At 41.3% G+C, this 12,053-nt stretch overlaps 1 protein-coding gene across 2 annotated transcripts in view; it reads left to right on the top strand.

Moving 5' to 3' along the window:
* Positions 1-12,053, top strand: part of AKAP6 (A-kinase anchoring protein 6) — a 516,415-nt gene that overhangs the window by 247,352 nt on the left and 257,010 nt on the right. For both annotated transcript variants that reach the window (XM_081157931.1, XM_081157932.1), the window contains one exon: positions 11,576-11,827. In XM_081157931.1, the coding sequence (XP_081014057.1) occupies positions 11,576-11,827 (252 nt within the window). The remainder of the gene's footprint in view (positions 1-11,575; positions 11,828-12,053) is intronic.

Raw genomic sequence — 12,053 nt, 5'->3', positions numbered from 1 at the left:
TCCTATTGCTTTGACGTTGATATTCAATCACCTTGATAATGTACTTTATAGTACTTACTGTGCATGGTTTGGCCTGCATTCCTTCACTGTTGTTTTGCCATGGGAAGTAACATTATTTTTTGTTGTTGTTAACTTTTACTTTTTTTTTTGGCCACAAAATAAATTAATCTCTAGTGGAAAAAATTTAAAACATGCAAACAATACATTAAAAATCACTTGTAATGCTGCCACCTAGAGAAAATACTATGAACAGCTTTGACATCTTTTTTCGTTCTTTCTGAGTATACATAGCTATCCTTTTTAATAGAACTCTTTAACTTACTTTTTCTCAGTTAACAATATGTCTTGAATATCCAATGTCATTAAATATATTTTGCAACATTATTTTTAGCATCTTCGTATTATTTTCTTTATATGGGTTACCACCTCTTGCTAAACCAATTTCCTCTCTTTTGATCTTTTGGTTGTTAAAAGCTTTCCGCATTATGCACAACCCTGTGATAGCATTTCATTAGGTGAATCCATTATTGCCTTAGTAGATATTCTTAGGAGTGGAATTATTGGGTCAATGGGAAGCAGCAGGAGCTTTCTAGAAGGTTAATTGATGACTCGTGTCCACGTCTGCCATACATGAAAGGGTGGCATTGGCTTTGGAATCGGGATGTGTCGTTAACTCATTTTCAGCATTTTCACCATAGCCCCTGAAATCGGTTCTTCCCAGGACTTGATCCTATGAGGTTTCATTTCCTGTTCCAGATGCTCAGCTTGTGTCTATAATGTTAGCTTCTAACAAACATGTTGTAGGTGTTTAAATACAAATCAACAGCCAAGCTAGTTGCTATGGATATTTATGTGGGGGAGGGAGACAGAGAAACATATCCTTAGACGCTGTGTCATGGTGTTAGTGATCTAAATTTATGAGGAGTGCATCTAAGAAAGAGGGTGACCTTTCCAAGGTCGCACCATGAGTCAGCAGTGAAGTCCCAAACAGAACAGTCATCTTTTTAACTTCCTTTTCCCAATATAATAAGTATTTAGGACTAGGTCAAGAGAAAGCACTTGTAAACGAACCTGTAAGACTATTTATAATTTGAAATGCTCCAAAATTTCAAGAGAGTTACTAGAAATTTTTCATCTTGAGGAAATAAACCCAAGTTGCTAAAAGATATTTATAAATTTTTAGAAAATAAAATCTTAAATGACGGAAATGAAGAGAGAGTAGTGGGTGGTATAGGCAGATAAAAATGAGCCTCACAGGAGTGTGTGTGTGTGAGAGTGTGTGTGTGTGTGTGTGTGTGTGTGTGTGTGAGAGTGTATGCTGGGAGCTGGGAAATAAGAGGTGGAAGAGTAATGGGTTGACTCTACCATGTTGACTAAGGAAAATACCACCAAAGGGGCTCCTCAGGACATTAACCCTGGGAGGGAGGATGGGGGTCTTGGCCCTCATTCGGAATGACCCTTCCTCTCTTGGTATGGATCTGCGCTGTTATTTTAGATCTTGTGGCAGGGTCACTTGCAAGAGCCAGAGAGATACTCTCCAATATCCCCAGGACTGGGTGGTCTCAGGTCTCCTGATTCCCAATCTAGTGCTCATTCTACTACAAGTAGGAAATAACAATCATATTATAAGGATTTTCAGAGACACACAAAAGCTTCTGGGTAACTGAAGCTCTGGGTATGCATTATGGGAAGGGTACACAAAGTAAAAGAGAAAGAAAACAAAAGAAAATCTTAGCGCTTGATTTTCGTTTCTTTATAGAAACTGAGTTTTGGCCCAGCTGGGTGTGGCTCAGCAGTTGAGCATTGACCTAGGATCCAGGAGATCAAGGTTCGATTCCCAGTCAGGGCACATGCCTGGGTTGTGGTTTTGATCCCCAGTTGGGGGTGTGCAGGAGGCAGCCGATCAAATGATGACTCTCATCATTGATGTTTCTATCTTTCTCCCTCTATCTCCCTTTCCCTCTCTGAAATCAATAAAGATATTTAAAAAAAAAAAAAAGAAACAGAGGTTCGGTGACCTACTGGGACATACACACCAGGGCCAAGAACATAGACTTTCTGACACTCAGCCTGGTGCAAAGTAATCTAGATACATCTTGTGATTCATTTGTTTTTTTTCATGATGATCTTCAAACTGCTATTTTCATGGTTCATGAATTCAATGTCACTAAACTCAGCATGCATTAAGAATCTATTTGCATGTGGTACTACACTCTATAAAGTAAAATATAAAAATGCAGTGCTTGCCATACAGAATTTCCTAAGGCAGACAGACCTCATAGAAACAGACAGAAATGACAGGTAGGCCACTGAACAAACAAAGCTAATTGTAAATTGTACAACTTTTCCATATGAGATGGTACATGAAGACATCATCACAGGCCATTGCTTTAAAAGAGAAAACCCATCTTCATCAGGGGACAGCCCTAAACTAATAAGTAATAGGCATCACCCTACAGCCTGAAGTTGCCATATTGGAAAGAGAAGGAGTGCTTTGCCGGGCACCTAGCACTCACGAGCACGGCGCAGGATCCTTGGTATATTGTTGATTACCACTGTCATTGGCTTTTTTCTTCTGCATATTCTGAGATGGTCTGCAAAGACTAGGAGGATCTGCTGAGGCAGGAAGCCTGCCAGGACATGCCTTCTAAAACCAAAGGACTTTTCCCTCCTGGAAGAAAGCTAGTGCTCATGTGGTTCATAGTCATACTTCTACTGAGGCTTCTTTTTTCCTTCTAGAAGGACTTTGCAGATGATAAATGGACTTACCAAACCCCCAAATGTTTAAATTGTGTAATATGAACTGTGATGAATGGGAGACTAGGGTATAAGTCCTATTCTCTCAAAGGCCAATTAAAGGCAAACCAAAGGTAACCTTGCTCTCCTCTGTGGTAACAGAAGCCGCCTGGACCAGGTATCTTATAAGTGCTCATCCTAGTCATTTGCTTCAGGGACAGTATTAGTAGAAGTTTTAGGGTAGTATTAGTATTATTATTTTGAAAGTACCATATGTATGATGTGAGATAAAACAAATGAGTTACTCTGGGGTCTTCTAATTCTATTACCCTCTGTGTTCTTGAGTGCCAGGATTCTGGTACGGAAAAAAGGAGGTACAGATGTTGTATAGAAGATGTTAGGTAAAAACCCTATAGTTATGAATGGAATTGGAAATATCAGTTATGAATTCATAAAGTGTTTTATTTTTAAATATGCGTACTTACTAGCTCTATTAATTATAAAATCCTAGAAACAATGAATAGCCAAGTAGTAATGAGCATCCCTACTCTCCAGATGATAGTTTGGAAATGTTTTCCCCATTAAAGGAGACCAAGACTTCTTAGAAAAATGGTCGATTTCAAGTCTGGCAATATGTAAAATGAACAAAGAATCTATCAAAGACTACTAGAATATTCAACCTAGTCAGATGGAAGGGGATCCCCCTGACCAAAGACGGACAATTTGAGCTTCAATAAAGTTAGCTGCAGTGGATCAAAACCCATCATATATGTTTAAATCTACAAGTACACAATGATACTAAGTAAACCAACTGGTTGGTTACCTTCTGAAGGTGACAGAGAACCAATTCGTTATCTTGAACACTGGGTAAAGAAAAGGAAAGAATCAAGCCTTTTCCCTGATTTTCCTTTATGAATTATATCACTATAACCAAATAGTCGATAAAGCGAAGCCTCTTCTAATAGTTATTCCGGCTAATGAATGAAAACAGAATGATAGAATGAGAAGGTTCTCATTCTGTAACCCCATACATTCACAGTTTTGGGCACAGAGCCATCAACTACCAAAATAGTTGATGGCAAATATCGAGAAAGGGCAAAAACCAAAGGTAGACGCCTCTTGATAAAAGAACACAGTGCTACTTTCAGCTCTGCCAAAGGAATTGAACCTGAGGCTAATCAGGCCTCAGGATCCGGCTGCCAATTTATAGAAAGTAAAGAGAACAGAGGAACCAACACACCGACTGCTTCCTGCGGCTGCAATCAGCAAGTCCAAATTGTGGGAAACTCTGCAGGTCTAATGCCCCAGGACCTTTAACAAATAAATTATATGAAAAAGAAAGGAATATAGATGGAACCTGTAGATTACAAAAGACTTAAAAGACATATCAGGTGAAAAACTGGCCAAAAGTAAATTGTGGTATCCAGGCATGCTTCCTCGGGTGATAAAACAATAAAGAGATACAAGAAAGTGATTGCCGTGCACGTCAGGAGGGCGGTCGCTGTCGGAGGGATGGAGGGTCTGTGACGGGGAAGGCACGTGGAGGCACTTCTGGAGTGGCTGGCCAAGTTCGAATTTTTGACATGGGTAGTTGTTGCAAGGGTGTTTACCTTATAATAATTTACTCAGCTATATGTTTTCTGCGTGATATTTTGTATCTGTTTCATTCTATAATAAAAGCGTAAAGAAAAAAAGAAAGCATGTAGGAGAAACTCACAAACCTGATGCTGCCCTAGAGATGATCAGAACACTGTCAGCGGTGGGTAAATAAAGTTGTGGAAAATTGTGTTCTGGGTACAAAGAATGTAAGGACGTCTGTGTAATGCTAGCGGAGGGCCACCTTTCAAGTTGCTGGGAGGTTTTGTTTGTATAGTTGTGTAGCGGCAGGCTTGCATGGAGCTCCCTTTCAGTCAGATCAGACGAGGCGGCCCGTTTCTGGGCCAGCGTTTTTTAATGGGCGGTGTCTGCAGGCTTCAGAAAATGCCAATTCCTTGGTCCTGTCTCTTCCGAAGGAGCAGCCCCGGATCTGCACGATTAGCCAGCACGCTGTGGTGTGAGAACCGCACGGACTCCTCTGTCGATTTCCACATGAAGTCAGTTCTATGGAGAAATCTGGGGGAAAGTGCAGGTCAGAGCAATTTCCAGATTCGCTGCTGAGAGTCGGTGCCATCGGTGTGATTCTCATTAGCGAATGAACCTTTGTCTAGTTGTCACGTAGAACACGCGATGTGAACGTGGCCAAGCAGTAGCTCAATTAGGAGAACATTTTCTCCACTGTACAGCAGCAGTTGTCAAATTCTCTCTCATCTTTTGGCTCAGGGCTTTCTCGCTTTTCAAGTCAAAGCCTGGGGTTAGGAATTTAAAGTGATCTCTCAATCAGTGAATCCTCTGAAGCTTTTAAAATAACAATTCTATACTAAAAAGTTCAAATCACGGGAAACAGAACAATCCAAATTTGGATGTGGCCAGGCACGGCCAGGCAGAGCGTGGAACTGGTCCTTTCTCAGCTGAAGGCAAAGGAGGCTTTGCGCGTGAAGGTGCCAGGTCTGGAGCCAGCATCCTCACCCTCCTCTTTCTACCATCTTCACTCTCCCAAATCCATGTGCGGTTCAGCCCCAGCCCTCACCAAACAGATGACCCGATTTCAGTACTTTCGCTGAGTGCTGATTAGTGTGGAGACACTTAGGAGGGGAAACTAAACTAGTCCTTGCTTTTGTAGGGATTTCTCTCTGACTTGTGAAATATAACATTTTATCCAGTTGACCCGAACTCTACAAGCGTCATTCGAACACTGCCCACGAGCATGGCAGGGTCCCAGCTGTGTGACGTTACCTCCCGCTTCCAGAAACCACAGTGTAATCAGGAAGATGGACGAGCACTAGCTCATGATGTCAGCAAAATCATTTCCACATATGTAATTGCATTCCAGTTCTCCCACTTTCAGAGTTTTAGCAATGAAAAGGACAACCGCTATTTATAACCTCAGAATTCTTGAAACTTTGAAGAGAAGTAGTGTGATGATCTTAAAAAGCCTTAGCCTCCCTCCCACCACGCTTCATCCTGTCATTCTCAATATGACAAAGAAAGAAGTAGGACCATTAGAAAGTGTATTTACTAGAGCAGCGATTTGCAATCGGTGTGCCTCACGCATTTTTAAAACATGCAACACCTGACTATTTATCAGGGGCACTGACCTCTTTTCACTTAGATTATCAGATAAAAAATGACAATGACCAACCCAACAATAGCCATCCAGTGTGAATGAATCAGAATTATACCTATTTTTTTTTTTTTTTGGTCAGATTGGCAAAGAATATATTTTTTGGTGTGCCGCAGAATTTTAATAATTAGTTTATGTGTGCCATGAAATGAAAAGGTTGGAAATCGCTATGCTAGAGAAAGCACATTAAAAGGGAGCCAGTCTACTTTTGGGTAAAAATACCTTGTTATAGTAACATCTATCAGTCTGTCTTTTGGAGAAAGTACAGTTTTGAGAACAGACTAAAAAAGTGATAATAGTCTGCAATAGGAGGTTTTCTGTATAAAGTTGTAAATTTTAGTTCAAATGGTTCCTTTATTAGTTTTTTTGTTTTTCAACAAGTAACTATGGTGTTCTCTTGATCTGTATTTTAAAATATAAAGTACATGTATTAGGTAAGAATTTCTCCTCGGCTTTTCCCAATGAACACACACATATGGTGAGCACATGGATGGGTAAAGACACTTTTCTCTATTCATTTTTACGATTACCAGTAAACAAAATGAGCAGTCATGGTGACACGGCATTTTGCAGTGAGACTAAAACATGTACACAAAAGACATCTTACATTTACTTCTAGCTTACTGTGCTTAGAACATGAACGGTTTTCATTCTAAGTGCAATGGTATGCCTTGGGTAAGACAAGGGTTCAAGATTTCTGAAACTCTGATGGAAAAGATGGAACTGAAAAAAGGAGTGAGGAGGCCTATCTTTTAAAAGTAGGCTTTAATTTTTTAAAAAAATTATCTTTATTGTAATTTTTTTTAAAAAGGGAAACCATCTGAATGTGTCCTGCAGCTAGTAAATGTAAGTCAAGAGTGTTTTGAGACAGTGAACTTATTTTTAGGGGTAGAGAAAGAAACATTATTTAGGGTTTTAGATGAACGGCCAAATGCCGAGCAATTGCTGTTTGTGCCTGTGGAGAGTCAGGTTGCAGGTATTGGGGAGATTTGCCCTGTTTTCTCACTTGGGGATGATGCGTGTAGGGAAGGAAGAAGCAGAATGGAGTGGGAGGGGCTGCATTTGTGGGATTTCATGAAACTGGGATGCCAAGTGTTGGTTCAGTACCTGGCTGAGGAAGTTGCTGGAAGGGTAGGTTTCCTTCCGAATGCACCAGGCGCCCTGGAGACGGGTAGTTTGGGCACTTTTGCAGAATGCTGATCCACAGACACAATTTCACTAGGAAACCTTCAAGATGTTTTGAAAACACTGGTTGAAAATAGGCATGGTGGCCTCATGATGAGTCTGCAAACAGATCCCCTCCTGGAGACAATTAACAGGAGCCGAGGAGGTCACGTTTGGCATTATTATGGTAAGCAACTAGTGCAGTCACAGAAGGCCTACCCTCATTTCTATGCTATGCTGATGACAACTGGACATCCCGGTTAAATACACAACAGTTATTATAACAGCCCTGTATCTATCTGTCTAGAAGAAATGATACAACTACAAAATATACAACAGGTTTACAAAAAAAAGAAAGGGCATTCCTCTCACATAAATATACAACTAGAAAAAGAAAATACTGCCTCATCCAGCTACAGTTTATTTGTAAACAGTCTCAGGTCAAGTCAGTGTTGTATCAGCTACTTCAGTAACCACAGAAGATTCCTGTTTCAGTGACAGGCAGCAGCAGCTGCAATTTTGAGACCACAAGTTTGAGTGAAGTTAGCAGTTGGCAACATAATGTCTTCAGTGAATTTTATGCTGTGAGTAATTTTAAAGGCTACGGGGGCTACTGTGGCCTATGTGAATTAGACAAGAAAATGGAGAGTGTCACTCTCCCACATGACGGTAATATCTATGGAAAAATTTTATTCAGCTTTGAACATGGACTATTAACCATTATTATTTGCTTTAGTTCACTTTGAGATTAACCTCATTTCCTTTTATACTTGTCTGAGAATCATGTGGAAGCTATAGAATCCGGGCCGATGATTGGAGGGCCATGACCTTAAGAGCTGTGCTACTTGTCATTTCCAGGAAGCTGAAGGGAGCATGGGACCCAAAACAAATGTTTACATGCATTTCAATAAGAGATTATACACTGGTTTTCTTTTCTGTTGTTATTTTAAAAATTGTCGTACAGAAAAATTAACTTTCTTCTTCGCTGTACAGTTCTACAAAATTTAACCCACCTGTGGACTTGTGTAACCACCTCCGCAGTCAGGATGCAGAACAGTTCCCTCACCTCAGAAAACTCCCTCGTGCCGTCCATCTATAGACCTGCTCTCCCCACCTTCAATCCCTGGCAACAGCTCATCTAGGCTTCATTACTCCATTTTTTCTTTTGAGAATGTCATGTAAATGGAAATAGACGCTGTGTAACCTTTTGAGATTGTGTAGTGTACGGATGTTCCATAGTGTGTTTATCCATTTACCCACTGAAGGACACTTTGGTTTGGGTGTTTATGAATAGTGCTTCCTTTCACTTTTGTGTATACCTGAGCTTTCACTTCTCTAGCATAAACACCAGGAGTGGGATTGCTGGGTCATATTTGTAAGTGTATGTCCAACTTCATAAGAAACCGCTGAACCGTTTTCCACAGTGACAATATCATTTCTCGTTCCCACCAGCAGGGTAGGAAAGTTCTAGTTGCTCTGGAACGTGTCAGCACTCAGTAACTTTATTCTGGTCATTCCAATAGGTGTATACACAGTGGTATCTCATTGTGGCTTTAATTTGCATTTCCCTAATGGCCACTGAGGCTGCATGTTTTTTCAGATGTTTATTTGCCACCATTATATCCACTTAGACTTTTTGTTCAAGCCTTTTGTCTATTTTATAATTGGTTTGATGTTTTCTTATTGTTGAGTTTTGAGAATTCTTTATATATTCTGAACACAAATCCTTCGTTAGATATGTGACTTCCAAATAATGTTTTCCTACTCTGTAGCTTATATTTTCCTTTTCTTAACAATATCTTTTCCAAAGCAAATGTTTTAAATTTTGATGGATTCTGTGTAATAAGCTGTGTGTAGGACATTGGCCCCAAACCCCAGGTCCATAGTTACGGAGACCGCTGACGCTGGCTGCTCCCAGAGTGCTCTTCTCCGGTTGTCTCCTTCAAGACCCAGACTTTACTTCCTTAGAAAAGAGTTCCTCTCCCTTCCCTCCCTGTCCCCCAGGGGCACAGTTATTTCCTTCTCATCTGCGTACCCTCTGTGAACACTTACCTTCCTGACTGTAATTTTTGTTTCCATCTCCTGCTCTTACCAGTCAGGGAACTCTAGGGGGCAGGCAGGCTCTGGAATTATACACCTTTGTGTAACCCAGCACCTGGATTAGTCCATAGCATGTACTCAGGGCAATTGCTGAAAGCGCGTGCACACACACACTCTCACACACAGAGAGAGAGAGAGAGAGAGAGAGAGAGAGAGAAGTAATTAATTTCTAAAGACATTACCCTTCTATCTTTAATAATTATGGTTTGGACTAAGGACAATTTGAGTATCTATAACAAATGTTATTGCTTGAAGGACATTTAAAAGCTATCTTCAATTTGTAATTAAAAGTTTCTTAGTCTTTGAGACATCTCTTGATTTTAGTCATCTAAATGAGCTTGCTGGACAACATTTTTTCTCAGAAGAAAAAATATAAGGAATGAATGAAATCTGTGTAGAATCATGGACAATTTAAAGTAGCTAAAGCTTTTGTAGACAGTAGGCACATATTAGAAAAGAAGGGAGTTAGTACGAAGACAAAAGAGTAATGATCGGGAAGGGTCCAAGGAGCACCGAGGCCCGCCCTTCCCCCGTCAGCCCCACCTCCGTCTCTCAGGTGAGGCCGGCGCTAGGCAGGGCCCGGGAGGGCAACAGGGAAAGCCAGGCCTTGGGCAGAGACAGGGTTGGGTCAGACCAAGGGGTACATAATATAATTATTCACATAATTCTTCTCTGAAGAAGTGAAGGAGTGTTTTTACAACGGAATGGGGATATTAGCCAGAAAGGTACAGATAGTTTGAAAGTGGTCAGCGATGGGAAGAAGGGAGTTTCCAAGGCAACACAGTGAAACACAGGAAAGAGCATCCTCGGAGGGCAGAGGGTGCCGGGCGTGTGCTTGGAGGTATCAGAAATGAGAGGTGCGGGGGATAAATGGAGCAGATGCTCTAAGCAAGTGTTAGCTGAGACTGCAGGCCGTATGGAATGTCTGATGATGGCAGGCAGATGCCTGCCTTTTTATGCTGAAGGCCAGCAGAGATAGCTAACGTGGCTGTGATTATGCTGGTTAACAGGCAACTTAATTTTTGCCCCAGGTCCCTTTTGGACTATGTGTGCTCGTGGGCCACATTTGTAAGGACTTTACCGAATTAGGACTCCAAAGTCGCTTTAGTTTTTATTATCACTAGTTTGTACCACTATTACCAATTGGTTCTTGGGTTTCAAGAACTAATGTAGGAGCACTTGTTGGAGTTGCGCAATAATTAATATTAAAATTCAGAGCAACTCTCTCTCATCCTTCAATAGATTTTTTGGCCTATTTTACATGTTGTTAAACAAAGGTTATAGTCTAGTTTTTCTTTACAAACAAATAATTGAATTATATGGAATCAGAAGGTTATGTTTCCAGCACATTGTGACTGTTTTGATCCTCATGATCGAGCTCAGAATTCAGATGCTATTTCAAGGTGTTAGCCTTACCAAAAATCATAAAGAAAGGCCCCATTAGAAACAAAATGCCGATCATCACTCAAAGGGGTAACTGAGCAGTTTCCACTGACATCTGAATCATTTTATGCTTAAAGGACTCAAGTTGCTCAGGTAAACATTACCATCGACGCTGCGCATCCCATGTTGCTGGCCTCTGACAGCACCGTGGGCATTTGGGAACTTGTAAGGACAAGTGGCATATCAGACACCAAATCTGCATACCTACTAGTATGCCTTGGGGAGACTGAGACCTTGAGTTAGTAACGTTTTTATTTAAATTGTCTAGGCCTTAAAAACAAAACAAAACTGCATTTTGTCTTTGTTTGTCCTTGAGGTTTCTCTGGCTTTCCTCTTTCACAGTGATTCTGCTTGCAAAGTGTAATATGAAATATAGATATCCCTTACAAATTTAGGGATTAAATTGTGACCCTGTGGGAATGTGACAATTGTTCTTTACACTGAAGACCCCGTGGTTCATTGAGAATGGCTGGGAGGTCCTATGAAACACAGGCTCTCCCCCGTCTTCCTTCATGCGAGGCGTCTGGGTGAGGCCTCTACCCTGAAACATCGTGTGCTTAATGGAGCTCACCACCAGCAAAAAGAATGTCTGTTGGCTCACTTGCCGGCATCACAGACAATAGATAAAGAGAACAGAGAGTGGATTTGTGAGGTGACCTCTCGCCTTGGCTGAACTGAAGATTTTGGTATCTGAAAGAATAAGAATTTCTGTGGTTTAGAAAAAGATCAACTTAACCTGTATGTGCAAAAGGCCCGGTGCCCAGGAATATGGCCTGTGGCTAACAAAGGCCCACTATCTACATGTGCTCACCTGACCTGTTCGTTCTGATAATTGGCATCAGGTGAAGGAGTGACTTTTTAGCAAAGGAGTCATCATAGTTTTCTTTTCTTTCTTCTTTTTTTTTACTGCAGGACATTTGCGAAGATATTTCTGATCATGTTGAACAAATCCATGCCCTCCTTGAGACTGAATTCTCCCTGAAGCTGCTGTCCTACTCTGTCAATGTGATTGTGGACATCCACGCGGTGCAACTCCTCTGGCACCAGCTCCGGGTCTCGGTGCTGGTTCTGCGGGAGCGCATCCTGCAAGGTCTGCAGGACGCCAATGGCAACTACACCAGGCAGACGGACATTCTGCAAGCTTTCTCCGAAGAGACAGCGGAGGTGGGTATTTTCTTTGAATCCAAATCATGCTTTGTCAAGTGTGACCATTTGAGAACGTTTTCAGGGCAGAGCTGCGGGATGGGAGTTCTTCGTAGGTAAATAAGCAGGTCCTGAGCTGGGCTTTGAATCCAGGCGTAGTGACCAGAGCCTAGGGCACTTTTAATGTGAGTGAGGCTTTAGATCAGAGTTAACTCGCAAATACGTGATAGTTTGCCCAGATACCACC

This window comes from Miniopterus schreibersii (genome assembly GCF_964146895.1).
Source record: "Miniopterus schreibersii genome assembly, chromosome: 1".
Taxonomy (NCBI): domain Eukaryota; kingdom Metazoa; phylum Chordata; class Mammalia; order Chiroptera; family Miniopteridae; genus Miniopterus; species Miniopterus schreibersii.
The sequence above is the reverse complement of the archived record's forward strand: the minus strand, read 5'-3'. Positions and strand labels throughout refer to the sequence as shown.